We start from the raw sequence: 18168 nt of genomic DNA on the forward strand, positions 1-18168 counted from the left end.
GAAAGGATGTAAGATCTATACCTACATTCTTTTTCTCCTCACTAATCAAAATCTTACAGGATTTCTAAAGCTGTGTTGAGATCTTGCCCAGTGCATTCAGACCAGATGGGAAACAACCCCTAAGAATTCCCCACGCTGGTGTTTGCTGTGTACATTGGCCTGGGACCCCCGAGGCCAGAATATAACAATAATGACCATGCACAGACAGAACTGTCTCAGCAGCAAATGTCACACGCAGACCCAGAACTGCTTAAATACCGATTTATTGCAAACCAACACCGAGGAGCTTGAACAGCTTTGCAGGCTGGACACCTCACTCTCCTGGGGCCCTGGACAAGGGAAATGAGTCACCCCGCTTTCCTCGGACCTCAGCTGGTGGGACTTAGTGGCTGGCCAAACTGCGGCTGTTGTGTCTAAAAAGAGAAAACAGGCAGGGTGTGCCAGCTCTGGAGACTGGGCCAGTCCAGAGTGGTGGCTCAGGGCAGAGAATCACCCACCAAACAGCGTGGCTCAATGGGAGCAAGGCGTGCAGGGACAGGCTCCACAACCACACCAAGCACTGCAGTGTGGCACCGGGACCAGATGCAAGTGGCTGCTCCTGCTATGGGGCCAATACCCAATACTGCCCCTCAGTCATTCTTCCTAGACATTGGTTTGCCATTTATTAAAGCAGGGCAGGGAGTGGGGAGAAATGTAACACAGAATACAAAATCAGGCAAAACAAACACTGGTCACCATGGAAGTGACTCTCAAAGTCTCCCAAATAACAAGGTGTAGGGCATCTCACACCACTGCATCACTTCTGGAAGACTACCCACAGGGTGGGGGCTGCAATGGGGGCCAACTCGGAAACTACAGAGATGAGAGGACACACACACAAGACCTCCTTTCATTAGGCAGGAAAGCTCTTATGGGACAGTGGTGTGCAAATCCTAGGACCTCGATGTGAAGAACTCCAGGAAAAAAACGACAGTCTTTCTCAGAAGGACCCCTCATAGATGACAAGAGTTCTGCTCCCTAGGGTTGAGATCTCCTTAGAGGGGCTTTACCAGCTCAGTGGCAGGTATCAGACAACAAGGCTCTCACATTCTAAAGGGGGTATCTGGGGCCTTCTGCTCTCCTGTGATGATCGGAGCAACATGTTTGGACCCACACACGACTTCCCAGGAATGCTTTCTTACAAGGGGTGTCAGCCACCACTGTAAACCAGAAACCAACCACAAACTTACTCTCCAAGACAGCCCCCACAACCCAAGTATCCAGAAAGTGTGTGCAGGGGTGGGGTCCTTCCCCTGACAATAGGCTCTCTCAGCATCTGCAGGCCTTGATTCTTGCTGGTCGTGCATGGTGCCAGGGTACACTGCCCTGCTGTGTGGCTCATCCATGCTCTGAGCTTGAGAGACAGGCAAATGGGCAGTGCCAGTGGTAGCTGAACCATACTCCCGGCGATGGGCACCCAGAGCCCCTGTGAGTACTTGGAACACAGGCCTGAGACCCTGTCCCATAATTTCATCTTTGCACCTTGGCTGGAGTCAGTCAGCAGCCATGGCTCAGGGCATAGGCTTGGGGCTCCTGAGGCAGTGACCAGTCCCTAGAGAACAGGTAAGATCGGGCCATAAGCTCCAGGGAGCACAGTCTGACACCTGGCACAGAGGATGGGAAGGGGGGAGTCTTCACTCTCTTCTGGTTCAGTTGTGGTGGGACAGTGTGCCTTCACGCCCCATGCAGAAATTCCACTTCTCCTAGAAGCCCCTCAAGGTCAAAGCTTCTCAGGACTTGTGGCTGTTGTGCTCTGCTGATGAGTTGATGAACATGCTGTGGTCTCCTCCTGAGGGCACCAGCTCTCCACTCCTGCCTATGCTTTGACACCGTGCACCCAAAGAGGACGTCTTATGCGGAGCCAAGCACAGCATGCCATGCGTGGTGGCTGGGCTTGGTTCACTTCAACAAGAACCAAAGCAAGGTCGCCACAGTCAGAGAACAGAATCCCTGCTGCATCTGGACCTGAGCCCAGAACCCAGGCTTTCTCCCAACAACTAGAATGTGCAAACAGGGCTCCAGTTTCCACTGCTCTGACCATGAGGCTGAGGCAGGCAGAGCACATTTATAAAGGGATGAGCAAGAAGACCACGTGAATGCTCCCAAAAGAGGTCAAGGGGCAAAGAGTTTCCCAAAGCAGCCCCAGGCACAGCCATTCCTTGCTCGCCCTCATGCAAGCACACAGCTTCACACACTTCAATGACTTCAGCTTCACCTGAGAGCCCAGGAACAACTCCACATCCCAACCAGAAGACATGCAAGCAGAATAGCGTCAAAACAACAGCAAGCAGGGAGCAGGGGAGGAAAGACATGTTGCCTGCAGTGGCTGGTTGCTGTGGAGACAAAAGCATGTGATCCCAATTTGCTGGGATATCCTCTCCTGCATTTCAAACACCTTCACTCAGCGTCAGCCACAGCGGCCACCACATAGCAGCTGGCCCCGCACCTTCTCTGGAACAGTCTGGAGATGCAAGGTCAGGGTGGAAGGCCTGGTTCACCCTTGAAAGAAAGGATGGTTAGGGGTAAACAAGACGAGCAAGTCCCTGGAACGCAGGGAGCCAAGGAGGGCGGCCGAGGATAAGGCTTTGCCTCCCCATCGGCGAGGGTTTCCTTTCCTTCTGGTCATTAAAACTGCACAGCCCCTGGGGAGATGTTGAACATGGCGGGGTCGAATCGCTGGCCTCGGAAGGGAGAACCTTCAGCATCCCACCCCTTCTTCAGCATCTCATGGACTTTCTACAAACAGAAAATAGAGAGATTAAAGGGGATCAAAAGGCACTGTGTACTTTCTCCCAGAGTAGACTCTGACTGCAGGCAGAGAGCCTTCCTGCTTCCTCAGGGCTCAGGCACTTGCCTGGCAAGACCGGCTCCCAGAAAACCGTACTACCCTGGAGGAGCCTTCAACCAAGGGAGGTACTGGGTGCCTGCCAATTTCTCTGCAAGACTGTGCTCCACAGACTGAATTTCTAACCCTTCATCTTCTGTCCCCAGCAAAGCACTGGCTCCTCTTTATGGTTCATCTTGTCCCTTTTCCACCAGGATCTCTGTCCAAATTCCAAACAGCCTGCAACGTCTATGGTCCCACCAGGTACTGACTAAGGCATGAAGAGGGAGTGTCCCAGCCCACCGGGGTTGTAGAAAAGGTGCGTAGAGAAAGTGCTCAAGCCCCACCTGAATCATGACTAAGGTGTGCAGAGGAGGTACCCTAGCACCTCAGGTATCAGCATCAAGAACTATATCATCAGACAATCCAGGGTTGACCCAGGATGTGGCACGGAGGAAGAGACCTCAGAATGTCCAGTGGTAGACCCGCCAGTCAGGAATTCCCCACTGCGTCCTTGCAGATGCAGTCAGAGCTGGTTGACTAAGCTCTTGCCAACATGTGGCCATTCTGGAACTATCTAGCCTCCAAGGATCAGAAGCAAGCCTGAGTGTGTGGCCATGGCAGGAGACATCAGGAAGACTGGACCCTGAGGGAAGCACCTATACCTGAGTTGGCAGGCCCTCTCTCCTCATAGGGACTCCACATCTGCCCTCCTCACCTGGCCACCATGAGTACACTGAGGGCTGGGGATGATCTCTCCTTCCTTCTGACCTTCTGACCACAAGAGACAAGAGACCGTGCAGGGCCAGTAGTTATTCTACCAATACGATCCACAGTCCCTGCTGCAGAAAACCCAGTAGCATAGGCCCAGAAAATGAGGCTGTGGGATTCTCAGCATGAGGGCTTCTCCTTAAATAAAACACAATCTTCCTAACAAGAGGGTTTTCTTTTTCCTGTTTTTATTTTTTAGAGATAGGGTCTCACTCTGTTTCCCAGGCTAGAGTGCAGTGTGTGGTCATGGCTCAGTGCAGCTTCAAACTCCTGGGCTCAAGCGATCCTCCCACCTCAGCCTCCTGAGTACTTAAAACTATGGGTGCAGTCCATCATACCCAGCTTCTTTTTCATTTTTTAAAACCTAAGTGATGCAACAACAAGCATATCAAAGACACATACTATATACTAGGGATGAATTGACATTACTATCAACTTCTTACAGGCAACTCACATTAGAGACTTTGGAAAGACCATTTTGAGAACAAGTGCTGCAGCTCACATGGAGTGGCTGTGGGTGCAGAGAAGACTACATGAAGACCCCTCTGCACAGCCCTGAAAGCATGCCCCACACCTCTGCCCACTGGAGGTGTGAGGCTGCATAGTCTCAACCAAACATAAGGATGGATGACTTCAGCAGGCGGCTGCACAAAGCCTCTGAACCTTTCAAGAGAATTCCAGCCAGCGGTAGGGCAAATGACAGCTGCAAAGCCCTGCAGCCACCACACTCTCACCCTGGGAACCGGGTTGCTGGATGAGGGCCCGATGTAGGATTCCCAGAGTGCAAAGGGCAGATTAGTAGACTTGATCTTACAACAGAGGGAGCCTAGGATGCCAAGATCAGCATTCAGACCTTTCCTGAGGCAAAAGTGGAGAGCAGGCATTCCTGTGTGTCACCAAACACTCTTATGACCAGAGACTATGCTAAAGCTATCTGCCTATGAGATGTCACAATTACTAACGTTAGGGTGAATCCTACCAGGCTGAAGAGATCCTAGACATAGACACATCTCAGCACAGACAGAGCAATGGCACCTGTACATTCCACATTCTCTTTCTAGATGGGAGAATCCTGCTCGAAAGAAATTAAATTAGGGAAAAGATGAAGGGTTTTAAATTTGATGACTGTGGAAAAGGTTAGTGACACCAAAGAATTTAAAACAATAAAAGTATTATTTCAAAATAAAATTGCTTCAAAACACACAGCATCTGTGGCATTAGAAGCACAATTTGAAATCTTGGCAAATTTAGAAAACTCTGAGTTCACACCATAAATGGGCATCAATGCCAGAGCACGCTGGTAACTGTGACTATGCCGACGTGAACGGCAGATGGAGGCTGACAGGAGAACCTGGCCCTGTTTCCATTCTCTCTCCTTAGCGAAGCCTGGTGATCCTAGCGAAGCAACTCTGGCCCCCTAACTCTCACGATAGTCCCTCTGCCTGTGAGGTATCCCTCACGACGCCTGAATACAATGTGGCTAACCTGCTACATGAGGCCACACAAGGGCATGTACCTACCTTCTGTGTCTGTTTCCTCATTTGATTTTTTAAAAAAAGGCTAGTCACTAAGGACATTTTACATGAAATCTCTGTGTGTTGCAAGCCTCCATATGCTGCAGACCCTGCCCCAGACACTGTCAAGCCCAGGAAGGAGTTGGGACTTTAGCATCAGCACCAGGCAGGTGCTTGGACACACACTCTGAACGACCATAGCCCTGAGAGGTCAGTTCATTACTGTCTACAGCTGTTGCCTGAGAGCTGGAGGCTCCCTGGCTGTTGAGGAGCAGGTCAACCCCAGGGAGACGGTCACTCTGGGACCTACCCCTGAACCACCAGCCCTGGGCTCCTGCATGTTACTGAAGATCTCCCAGGACTCTTTATCCTGGGGAGGGACACACATCCTCTCAAGGGTCAGGATGGTGCCCCATGGCAAGTCTACAGCAGAACAGATTTAGATTTAACACACAGAGCTCTTTCCACTGGACCACAGCATCTTCAAGGTTCTTTGAATCCTTCCTAAGTGGGTCACTGCCCAGTCTATGGGCTCCCCAATGCTAGGTCACAAGAAGCGGTTTGCAAGCATGGGGACTTTCTGTTCCACACCTGGGCTGTGCAGTGCCCTAGGGACCAGAAAAACAGCTTGCCAAGAGAACACCAACAGGATGACCCCACTGAATTGCCCTCAGAGCAGGGCAGTAGGGCATGAAGGGGATGTCAGCTGCACCCTGCAATGCTGCATGTGTGCAATTATGTATGTGCATGGTGCTTACATACAATGTGTACTGCTGCCATCTTTCACCCCTTGAGGTTGGCCTTTCCCAGACTGACAGTGAGAATCCAGGTAGGGGTCTGAGGTCCAGAACTGCCTGGAAGTTGCCTCAGCTTACCTGGAATGAACAGACCTCCCCGTTCCTGGTCCTGGGCAGTGGGCTTGGCAACAAGCCATCAAAATGAGGAGGCCTTAGGCCTCCAGAAGTGGAGAGACAAGAGCAGTTGCTTCCTGGGGAGGATTATCAATGAGACTGCAAAGCAGGACTGAAATACTCTTTGGAGAAGCTAAGACTAAAATGGCTGGAATCCTAGCATCACAAAGGCAGATCTGTGTCTGTCTTCCTCACCGATATGCCCCAGTAGGGGGGTGAGACTATGCAATGTTACAAGGTTTTGGCACAGAACATAAAGGATGGGGTAAAGAGACTGAGAGGAAGGTCAAGGAGAGGGAAGGATATAAGGGAAAGAAAAGGGAAACAGAAAGAAAGGAGGGAAGGGGAGGGGCAAGGAAGTAGAGAAGAAGAAGAAAAGGCTGGTGGAGCCCCTGACACTTCTATGCGTGTCCTTGGCACTACTGGCAACTCCAATGATGAGCAGGTATTACTGTTATTTTGTTTTTGAATGTAAGGTTCTGTAAGAGATGCAATCACAGGAAACATGAGGGCTTAGAGATAAAAACAGCCAGAGCATCCTAGCTTCTCTCAGGCCTCAACAGCTAAAGTCTACATAAAACTGGCTGGGTGTGGTGGCTCACGCCTGTAATACCAGCACTTTGGGAGGCTAAAGCAGGTGGATTACCTGAGGTCAGGCATTCGAGACCAGCCTGGCCAACATGGTGAAATCCCGTCTCTACTAAAAATACAAAAATTAGCCGGGTGTGGTGGTGTGCACCTGTAGTCCCAGCTACTCAGGAGGCTGAGGCAGGAGAATCACGTGAACCTGGGAGGTGGAGGTTTCAGTGAGCTGAGATCATGCCACTGCATTCCAGCCTGGGTGACAGAGCGAGGCTCTGTCTCAAAAAATAAATAAATAAATAAATAAATAAGGTAAAGTCTACAATAATTTCATCAAGGCTTTGACAAATGCACAAATACCGTTTAAACTACAATAATTTTTATCATCTCTCTGTAACAAAGACTCAGTGTCAGCGTCTGGGGAAGATGTGAGGAACCACCTGACCTCAGTCCTTCCATCCTGTGGCACAAAAAGACACTTTTAAGGGGCACGTGGTAAGACTGCACAAAGGGCATCATGTTCTCCAGTCAAAACAGACTCTTTCTCCCAAAGGTCAACTCCTGAATACATCTCAGCCCTTCTGTGGACCCAATGCTGAATATGGGCACAGAGTGGGCAGACCCTCACATGCCCCATCCCCAAACACTACCATGAGAAGCCCCATCCATAGGGCAAAGGTTCAAAGGCTGGCCTTTCATCTGGTGGCCACAGGCAAATGCAGCATAACTGGAATGAGCCATAACCAGGCAGGTCTGGCTGTCTAAGCACCTGAGCTGAGCTCAGCTGAGCATGTGCTGCAGTACTACCCGAGGCTTCAAACTCTGCATGGACATGGGCCAAGCAAAGATGTCCTTTAAGCTTGCCATGCCCCGGGTGGAAAAGGGGGCCAAACCCAGAGGAACATTCTCTTCCATAGAGACAGGGGCCAGGGTGGACAGGGCTGCAAGGACAGAAAGGTGTGAAATGAGATCAGAGGTCAAACCCCATCCCTGCTGCTTAAGCTACTGAGTCACAATCTCAGAAATTCAATCTCTCTATTGTGGGGGGGAAAAAAAACCCCAAAACAAAAACTGTATTTTCAGGGATACTGTACAGTCGGTCAATCCCACCTTAACTGTGTGTACTAAGTGCTCAGGACATGCTCCTGGTGTGGCAGGGCCAGGTAAGGAGAACATGCCGACACTCCTCTCCGCAGGCCCCTTGACCTCATAAGAGCAGGATGCACTTGTCTGTGAAAACAGGCAAGAATGGACAACACACAGCAACAGGGCTTGCAGAACCACCTACGATGTATTAATACATGCTGTACTGGCAGGTAAGTCTAAGACAATCCAGATACACCAAAGGTAAGGTTCCTCCAAGAGACAAAATGAGAAGAAAATACGAATCAGTGGTCTTCAGCGGGAGGAGGTGGTCCGTGTTTACAGAAAGAAAATAAGGAGACTGTGCCCAGCAGCTGACCCCTCCCCACCGACTCAAGGCTGCACTGGGTTTGTGTGCCCTGCCGTACTGCGGCCCAAACCCACGTGCTGGGTATATGGGACACGGGAAGTTAAAAATAATCTGAGGAAAGCAACCCTTTTGTCCCTAAATAGCTACTCTTGGGATTATTAAAATAGGAAGAAAGAATGTATACATCTAATTAATCATTCTCTTTGCCCATGAGCAAACTCTACATTGGGCACTACACCGGTCAGAGAGGAACCTTTCTCTTCCTCCTCCCTAACCCACTGCTGACATCACAGAGTCTTCACATGCTGGCCTCCAACATCCAGAAACTGGCTCTGCAGCCTGGCTCCCTCCCCTCCTCTACCAAAGGTCCCACCAAGCGACTCTTCACGGGAAGACATGTGCAGATGAGGCACAAACAAAAGCCATCAACACACTTGACGTTACCAGGCTCTGGTGCAGGCAAGGCACATCTCATGACACCCTTAGAAGTCCTGTTATCTGGGCTCTCAGCCCAGGTATGAGAATACAGCTGAAAGACCAGAGTGCACCTGTGAGGCTGTGATCAGGGACAAGAGCAGGTAAGACAGGTTCCTTGCTAGGGCATGGCAGGAAGCCAGTTCACACATCCTTCTTCCCCACCATCATCACCAACCCCTCTGCCACTATCAGCTTTGTCACCAGCACAAGGGCCTAAAGGGTGGGCTCTTCAGGACTGCCGTGCCCGTACCAGCTCATGGCTCTGTGGCTTGCCCTGCAGCTTCTGGTGGTAGTCGAAGGTAAGCCTGTCCAGCACCGCCTGCTCCTCCTCATCCACGGTGGCCATGGAGCGCTCCTTGTTGATCTTGTCAATGTCGATGGGCTCTTCTCCCTCCAGGATGGCGTTCCACCAATACTCGCCCACCTTGCTCAGGTTCACCTGGGGACAAGCAGGACAGAGCCCTGAGTCAGAGACCTGAGACAGGTGTCCAGGGTTGGGGACAGAGCAGAGCCCACTGAAGGATGGGTGTCCAGGATAAGCTCAGGACCAACTACACAAAGGGAGGTGACAGACAAGAGGGGGTGCCAGAACCCAAGGCAGGACACTCTGCCTGGGAATGCATTTTGCATTGCTGACTGTGCTAACATATCCCAGGGAAGAGCTAGGAGGGGCATACCTGAGGGACTGACATTCTAGAAGATGCCTTTGTCCTTCTTCAGCAGGTCCTGTATACTCAGGACGGTGTCTGTTCCATGTGCTCACCTTGCCCACTCTCATCAAGAAAGGCTGTTTTCCAAGACCCCTGACACCCCCCACACATGGACCTGTCCTGGGCCATCTCAGCCTGCCCCCATGCTTGCCATGGAAGGCTCTGCCTAGTTCTTACCAACCAGCTACCTCTCCAGTGATCTCTCTTGCTTCCAAGAGCAACACCCAGCATTCTGCTATCTTGGGGGTAAGCTGGGACCTGTGAGACTTAGGGCTCGGCTTAATGCGTGACAGAATCTCCTGGGGAGTCCTCACCCCATGACAGGGCACCACGCCCTGTCCCTACTTATTCCTCACTGGGGCCAAGCTTGCTGCATGAGGGGGTCCTCCAGCCCCACTCCTTAAAGTTCTTCCTTCTCGGGAAGGAGGAACAACCATCAAGAACCCCAAAAGTTGTCCCGGCCTCCTCGGGCACCTCTGTGGGGATGGCGCAGACACCCCTTGGTCAAAGGAAGCAGCAACCAGTACTCACGATCCAGCCCTCAGTGTTGGGGTCTGTGAGATTCATGTCATTACCACAAAAACTTAAAAGACAACTGGAACTGCGGTGTCAGAGCAAACATGAGGGGTACTGTACGTACCTAGGTGACCCGTGCTGCTTGGCCTGTCCCAGGGACACAGAGGAGAGCCCTGGCCACACCATGCCCCGTTATCAATGGTCATGGGGACACAGAAAACAAGAAAACTGGCTGCATCTGCTGTGGTCAGTGGCTGGGCTCAAAATTCTTACCAGAGTGGCCAAGAAGCAACAGAGTGGGTTCGTCTACTTTGTCCTATATGAACACTGCAGTTTTTCATCAGAAATACTTGATCTGTGTTTAGATTTCATAATATTTACAACTGAAAGAGTACATTCACATGCCCAAGTGTGATGGGACTCTGATGATATTGAACCACTAAGGTGCTCACAGAAAGGGAGAAAAGGTAGCAAAGGGCCCGCAAGTGAGAGAAGCTCTCATCCATGGAGGTGCAGCCACCAGGACACTTACTGACTGGGTGGGTAAAACCTACCAAGCCACACTCAGGGTAACTGTGACACCCAAGAGGCCACAGTGAGTCCACAGGACACCATGTCCCCCTGAGAGGGAGCACTGGAGACTCACCAGCATATACGGGCTTGAGAGAGCAGTGTCCTAACACTGGACCTTCCACCTTCCCACTTCTAAGCCCCTGCTGCCAAAACCTACCCACACCACAGAAAGTACTTAGTGCTAGACCCTGAAGAGCCCAGAGATCAAGTCAGAGGATGTGCTCTACTAACGAACATGGTGGACACTGATGAGGTGTGGAAGAGCACATAGTGGAGATTTTCCAGAACTGGGAAGAGCAAGACAAAAACCTGCAATCATGATCTGAAGCCAGCATCCCAGAAATCTTGTCTGACATTCCCAGTGCAGATAGGGGGAGTGGTGAACAGGGGGAGTGGGTGGCTCCCCTACACGCCAACTCTACCCAGTAAATGACACTGCTCTGCCAGTGCCCAATTTAAATTTGGGATGAATCTTCCATTTCCAGATACTCTGCTCAGCTGGTTTGTCGCTGACTTTACAGTTTGTGTGACAGGGACCTGACTCACCCACAGAGACCCCAACACTAAGAACTCTACCTCGTCTTTACCAAGCTGATGCAATGAAAAACCTTCTAAGAGGGAAATACGTTGTTTTCTCTATTCCAGGGAAGACTTCAGAGGAACTTACAGAACTGTAAATCTCTGGAAAGAAGAGATCCTTTACGAATTTTTTAACTTCACCAGTAGTTATTACTGTGATCTATGTAACTTATTTTATTAGCGTTCACAAGTCCTGTAAAATACATACCATTACCATTTACCACACATACCATTTTTTGTATTTAAAAATAAAGACAAACCCTTGGAAGTAAGGGCCTTTTCCAGATTGCCCAGCATGAAGAGGCAAAGCAGAGCTACACTGGGGCTGACAGCCCACTGCCAGCACCATGTGGGCAAGGGGTCGGCCTACACACCATCCAGGGGACGGTGCTGGTACTCCCAGGCCTTTCTGCACTCCACAGACCCCAACACAGGGTTTCACCGGCCAGGTCCAAACACACACCCAGAGTGGAGGGCTCCTGAGCACAGTGGGAGATGGACCTGAAGACAATGAGCCACCTGCCCAACCGGAAGGAGGGGAACATCTCCGAATCTTCTGTGTCCACAAGTGTACTTTGGACACAGAAGTACACTTGAACCCAATAAAAATTAAGATGAGCACTGCACTTTTTCATCAGAAATACTTGATCTGTGTTTAGATTTCATAATATTTACATTGAAAGAGTACATTCACATGCCCGTTTCAAAAATATTCAAGGTTTTCCAGGAACTAAATCAAGTAGGTTTTAAATTTAAGTTAACTAAAATAAAATAATTCAGTTCTTCAGTCACGTGAGCCACCTGTCAAGTGTTTACTCAGCTGTCACATGTGGCTAGTGGCTACTGTGCTGGGCAGTGTAGCTCTCCAAGGGGGCCATCCTCACTCACAGACATCATGCATGTGCATCAGTGAAGTATTTTAGGAGGAGATGTGAGCCGACTTTATATTGAACAATTTTTAATTAAGGCAAAATCCACTTAACACAAAACTTACCATTCAAAAGTGAACTCAACGGCATTTAGTGTATCCACAATGGTGCACAACCATCACCTTTATCTAGTTTCAAAACACTTTTATTACCTCACAAAGAAGCCCTGTGCCAATTACCAGTCACTCCCCATTTGCTCTAATCCTTCCTCTAAATTGTTCCCTCAACCCCACCAAGCCCCTGGCAACTACTAATGATTCTGCCTCTATAGATTTGCCTGTTCTGGACATTTCACACAAATGGAATAATACAGTTATCTGTCTGTTTTTGTCTGGCTTATTTCACTTGGCATAATGTCCTCCTCAATGTTCATCTATGTTGTAGCATGAATCAGAACTGCATTCCTTTTTAAGGCTGAATCATATTCCACTGTATGGATAAACTACATTTTGTTTATCTATTCATCAACTGACAGACATTTCAGGTGGCCCCACTTTTTGGCTGTGGTGAATAATGCTGCTATGAACACTGATGTACAAACATCTGTTTGAGTCCCTGTTTTCAATTCTTCTGCATATTTACCCAGAAATGCTGGGTCATATGGTAATTCTACAGTTAACTTTTTGAGGAACTACCATACTATTTTCCAAAGCAGCTGCACCACTTTACATTCCCACCAGCAACACACAATGGTTCCAGTTTCTCCATACTCTCACCAATACTTGTTATTGTCTGCTTTTTTTTTTTTTTTCCCAGTCATCCCCACAGGTGTGGCCAGCACCACTGGTCCTTTGTCCTGACCGCAAACACATAGGCCTGCCTCCTCTGCCTTCCAGACCTGCTCCAGTCAAGTTTCCATCTGTCATCACTGTAACCAAGTGGGCTGCCCTCCATACTGGGGCAGCAAACAGGACCTGAGGTGTTGTCTATAAAGGTTCATATAAAGGCTCTGAAGACCAAGGTCTCAGTTGCAAAATTTTAGTGAAGTATTTATTTAGTACCCTTAAAATACCTTCTGTTTTCTAAGGATGAGCATATTAGTAAAAACAATATGAACAATATTATTAACATGATAATTATCCTAAACAAGCACATTCTAACATCGTTCTTGACTTGCCTAGAGTCCCTCTCCACACTATTCCTTTACAGAATTCCATCTCTCACTCTGAGCTCGTAACCCCAACCTGCAGATCCCCATTCCTTTCTTTTTCCCAAACTCCAGACCTTTTTTTTTTTAATGGCCCATGTCTCTTAGGTCACTGAGCTGACAAGCTTCTTTATGCTCTGAACATTCTCATGTTTTATAAACTGGTTTAATTTGTAACTATTTCTGCCATCACTGTCCACATTTAACTACTTTCCTTAGAGTAACGCTTCTGGCAGGCCTCAGATATGACTTCAGGTAGTTAACCTTCAAAACCACTGAATGGTACAGAGCATACAAGTCTTGCAGGGCTGTCTCCTGACACCCAGTGCAAGATGCAGTTCTAAGAGGACATAGGTACAATGTTCCTGGGATGGAGTTCAAAGGCTTCTATCTAAAAATAACACCTCTGAAAAAGTAGTCTGATAGTTTTACACTTGTTTTTGTTTTTTTTCTGTGAATATTTTATTTTTTTAAAGTCAGGTTTGTGGAGGTATAGTATGTACACAGTAGAACTCACTCTTTTGAGGTCACATCTCCATGAGCTGCTGCTACAGTCAGCCCACATCCCAGAAGCCCTGTTCCCCTTCTCAGCAGTCCTCTCAGCCCAATGCTCATTTTGCCATCCAGCATGTCTGTGTCCAGAAATGTCACATGCGTGGAATCACACAGTGTGCAGTCCTGTATCTGATGACTCCTCTGAGTGTGGGGACTCCGACGCTCAGCCACACTGTGCTTCATGGCACAGGCGGACCACACACTTGTTTGTGGACACCTGGGCATTTCCAGTGTTTTGCAATCAGGTAAAGAGCTGCTGTAGAGATCTGCATGCTTTCATTTCTCCTTGGTAAGTAGCCAGGAATGCGTGTGTTGGGTCATATGGTGTCAGCTACTGTCCAGACTAGCCACTCCGATGCACCCCTACCAGTAGCACAGAAGAGCACCAGGTGCCCCGTCTCATCTAGCACTTGGTGCTGTCTACCTTCTTAGCAGCTCTTCTAAGAGGTGTCTAGGGGCATCTCATCATGGTTTTGCCTTGCATTCCCCTAATGACTCATGACGTTGAGCTTCTTATGTGCTTATTAGCCTATTAGCCTTCTCATTTTTTTTAACATTTGGAAAGAATTTTAAGCTTAAAGTTACCAGAATAAGACAAGTACAAAGACACCCATACAAGTGTTTAGCAGCTGTGCATCTGCACACAGCTCTCTCACTCTATGTGTGCTGTATGTATAATATATAATAACTTTTCTCTGAACCATTTAAGAATAGGTTGCATTCATCTTGGCCCTTTGTCCTGAGTTATTTCCTAAGGATAAGGAAATAACTTTTTACGGAACAGGGTCCAGTCCAGAGTCCCACCTGTATCTTGGGGGTCCTGTCCTCTTTAATGTGGGACATTTTCACAGCCTTTTTCCTTCCCTGACGTCTCCTGATTAACTCATGTGTGCACACCCAGCTGGACACACATATGTTCCACCTGCAGGCACACAACATCCACAGCCCTCAGTGGGTGGGGTATTCACTCAGGTTACCTGGCCAAAAGGAGGTCTGACTCTTCTCCACTGTAGTTATTGACTTGCAAACTCTCCTCTCCAGAACCCCTGCACCCCTGCTCCACCCTGCCCTGCTTAGCATCTGCCTGGTCCCATCTCTCCCACGAAGACTGGGAAATGCTGACTTTCTTGCCCTAGTCCCTCCACACTGACTGGTGGCTTACGTGTCTTATTGAAGCAAGCACCTTCTCTTCTGCAATGAAGTTATCTATCTATTGCTGTCAGTACTGACCCCTGGATACCTGGCCTCTCTGGTCTCTCAATGGCTTATAACTCATTATCAAGCTTAATTATGTTGGTGTCAAATGATCCCAGACAAGGTTGGTGGAGGTTGCTTGACTTTGATGATGCTCCATCATTTCCCTGACACATTGTCATTTTCCAGCATAACGAAACGCTCCAGGTTCCTCTTTTATCTACCCGGTCCCAGACTTCTAATCAGTTCATTTCTCTGAGGGACCCCAGACTGCAGGCTGAACAGTGTTCCCAAAATGTCCTCATAGAAACTTCCACCTCAACATGAATAAACTTACCTCAGCATCCCCCAATCTGCGCTGATGACTCACCAGCATTTATATCCCTTTCCTTCCTTAGTAACGGAACCTCATTTCTATTCAGGGAAGCAATGTGCCCAGCGAGGACGACTTTACTCCTCACAGCTGCCCGCGTGATCGAGACTGGGCCAATGAGACTTATGGGAATGCTGTGGGACGTTCCTTCCGGGAAGGCACCTCAGAACGAGGGCAGATAATGCGGTGAGACGACAGCGTGGCGGAGGTCCAGGGCACCTGCTCAGCACCTGCTGCTGGGGGAATGTGGGCCACACTGGAGCAGATCCAGCTTCTCAGGACACGCCACAAGTCAGCACTGTTATGGGCAATCTCCTGATTTTCAATGCTGTCAACTATTTTTTTAAGCTTGAAAATTAGAAACAAAATTAAGACACTGTATAGGCCAGATAGGACCCAGCTGTGGTCTGAGTGTGGCTGGAAGGCCCACGTATTCCAGCGATGGGGCCGACAAAGCAATACAGAGTTGCGTTCCCCTCCTTTCCTCCAACCCCATGAAACGAGGGTGCCCAGCACCCCATCCATGGTGCCACCAAGAGGGCACCATTAGCCAGCTCTGCTCCGTACATTCCTTCCACTCACATTGGAACAGGTTTCCTTGGGTTACTGCCCCCTGTTGAATCCATAAGCTTCAGTTCTTCCCTACTGGAGTTGATGAAGGATTCTGATTTCCCCTGAAAAACACTAAGGGCTCTCCCTAGAGACATCATTTGCACTGAAGGCTTAAGGGCTCACATGACATTCACATACTAATTTCCAGGGTCTGGGCTCTTGCCAAAGTGCTAAGGTAATTTAATCTGTAGTTCCCACTCTGAATTTATGAAGAAGTATGTTAAGTAATCCATGGGATGGCCTCAGTGGGCCAGGAAAGGTTGTGGGGACTCAGGAAGGTGGCTCACCAATGAGGACAAGTAGACAATAAACCGCCTATCTTCGTTTCATCCTCACAATTGTTCTAAGAAGTGACACTAGAAGTATCTGGGTAAACTAGCAAAGATAAGTGAAGATGAAAAGCCTACTGTTGGTGGGGATGTGGGGATACAGGGCTAATGTCATCGGCGACACTCCAGAAACAACTCATCCACAAAGGAGAACCACGGCAACAGCTCAGAGGCTGCAATTACACTAGAATTCCACTTTTGAGAAATAATCTAAATTGGGGGGAGGAGGTGGGTACAGCTTTTACAAAAACACTCACAGGGTTCAAAAATCATAAACAAATATATTACGATGAGTTTTAAAGCCTGAGCGTCAAGGTCTAATTCCTCAAAGAATACTCCAGAGCAATTTCACTGATTTTAAATGACTTGGGTGTGCACCACGTCAATACATGAAGAGGTATATGGAATGGCATTCACCTCACATACAGCTACAACGACCATCTCAAGCACAGCCATGTCCAAGAGCCCACGCAGCAGAGCAGCCACCCACGGCAGCGTGGAGGACAGCCTGTCAGCTCCCCCGACTGCAGGAAGAAAGGAGGACGGTGCGCATGCCAACTGCCTAGCTTTGGGGACTGAAAGAGCTATCGGAAAAAAGAGCTGGTGCTGTTGCCACGGCTGATTTTACATCTTTGTAACCAAGAAAGGAGCTTGCCTGAGTCAAGAAGTCTCATTTAACATTCTGAAGTGTGGGAGGGAGGGAGGGAGGCAAGAACTGTCATACGGTTTTAGCAGCCACCCCTGCCTGCCCTGGCTGGCTAATGTGGGATCCACGGCACAGGGAGGAGCAGGTTATGTGGAAGGCAGCTGGAAAGTGAAGGCCATGTCTACACTGGCCTGCCCAGAGGTCAGAAGGTCAGAATCTCTAACCAAGGAGCTGGGGGCGGTGGCAGCAGTGCAGCTCCGGATGCCATCCCTTTGCATCCTTCTCATCTCATGCGGCCTCACAGTGCTGTGATGGGAGACCTCCACTGGTGTCTGGGGCTGCCGTAACAGGGAACAACAGACCAGGCAACTTAAAGCAATACAAATTTATTATCTCCCAGTCCCATGGGCCAGAACTGTGAAATCAAGGTGTCAGTAGGGCCATGCTCCTACAGAGACTCTAGGGGAGGATCTTTCCTGCCATTTCCAGCTTCTGGTGGCTCCAGGTGTTCCTGGGCTTGGTGGTTATATCATTCCTCTCTGCCCCATCTTCACGTGGCCTTCTCTGTGTCTATCTCTGTCTTCTCCTGTTTCTTATACAGACAGGTATCACTGGATAATCCAGGATGATTCCATCTTGAGAGATCCTTAACTTAATCGTATCTATACAGACCCTTTTCCCAAATAAGCCCACATTCACAGGATATCTCCAAACCTTTAGAGCAAAGCCCTCAACTCTCTTTAGCCATCCCCAGTGCCTGAACAGGGTTGGATACTTAATGATAAGAAACAAACAAACATTGGAGATCAACCAGACTACAGTGCTTAACCTTGTTTGAAGGGTGAGAAATGGAAGTCCAGCAAGGCTAAAGAGATGACCTAAAACCAGGCAGCTGCTTGACAGGGGGCTGCAACCCAAAGCCAGCCCCTCTGATTCATTTGCAGTCCCTCTGCATCCACACGCTCAAAGCAGTGTGCCAAGCTCCACACAGCAGACACGATGCAGCAAGCAGGAGGCAAACAGGATCTTTGTGAATCAAAGCAATCGGCTCATTAATTCACAATATTATCTCATATATGTAATCAGAGGAAACGATGTGGGCCTAAAAGGTCACACATAAATAAATTATTAAATAAAGAAGACAACGAACTGCTTAGCTCCTGCAAACAGCAAAGTTTCTGTGATACGCTCTGCATTTACTGCACTAGAGGCTACGTGGTCCAGAAAGAGGTGGAGGCAGGCAGAGCCCTGCATGGGAGCACTATGGGAAGAGTTTAAATGCTCTCCATAACTCCTCTTTATTCAGGTGCTTGATTTCTCACAGGTGAAGGTGCATTAGGAACGCAATGCCATCTACTGATAATAAAGGCACTTTAAGGAACCATGGGAAAGAACTCATGCAGTGTTTCAACTGTAGAGGGATTTTCAGCAGAG

General features: G+C 48.9%; 1 protein-coding gene across 3 annotated transcripts in view; it reads right to left on the reverse strand.

Moving 5' to 3' along the window:
- Window positions 1–244: 244 nt before the first annotated feature.
- NUDCD3 (NudC domain containing 3) overlaps window positions 245–18168 on the reverse strand; it is a 107924-nt gene continuing 90000 nt past the window's right edge. The window contains exons 5-7 of one of the 3 annotated variants that reach the window (XM_033194050.1): window positions 8822–9010; window positions 3211–3300; window positions 2643–2775 (exon numbers count right to left, since the gene is read on the reverse strand). In XM_033194050.1, coding sequence (XP_033049941.1) covers window positions 3253–3300; window positions 8822–9010 — 237 coding nt within the window. In that variant the 3' untranslated portion in view covers window positions 2643–2775; window positions 3211–3252. The other 2 variants (XM_033194048.1, XM_033194049.1) reach the window with 2 other exon arrangements.

Source organism: Trachypithecus francoisi, unplaced genomic scaffold (assembly GCF_009764315.1).
Source record: "Trachypithecus francoisi isolate TF-2019V2 unplaced genomic scaffold, Tfra_2.0 Lachesis_group4, whole genome shotgun sequence".
In the NCBI taxonomy this organism is placed as follows: Eukaryota; Metazoa; Chordata; class Mammalia; order Primates; family Cercopithecidae; genus Trachypithecus; species Trachypithecus francoisi.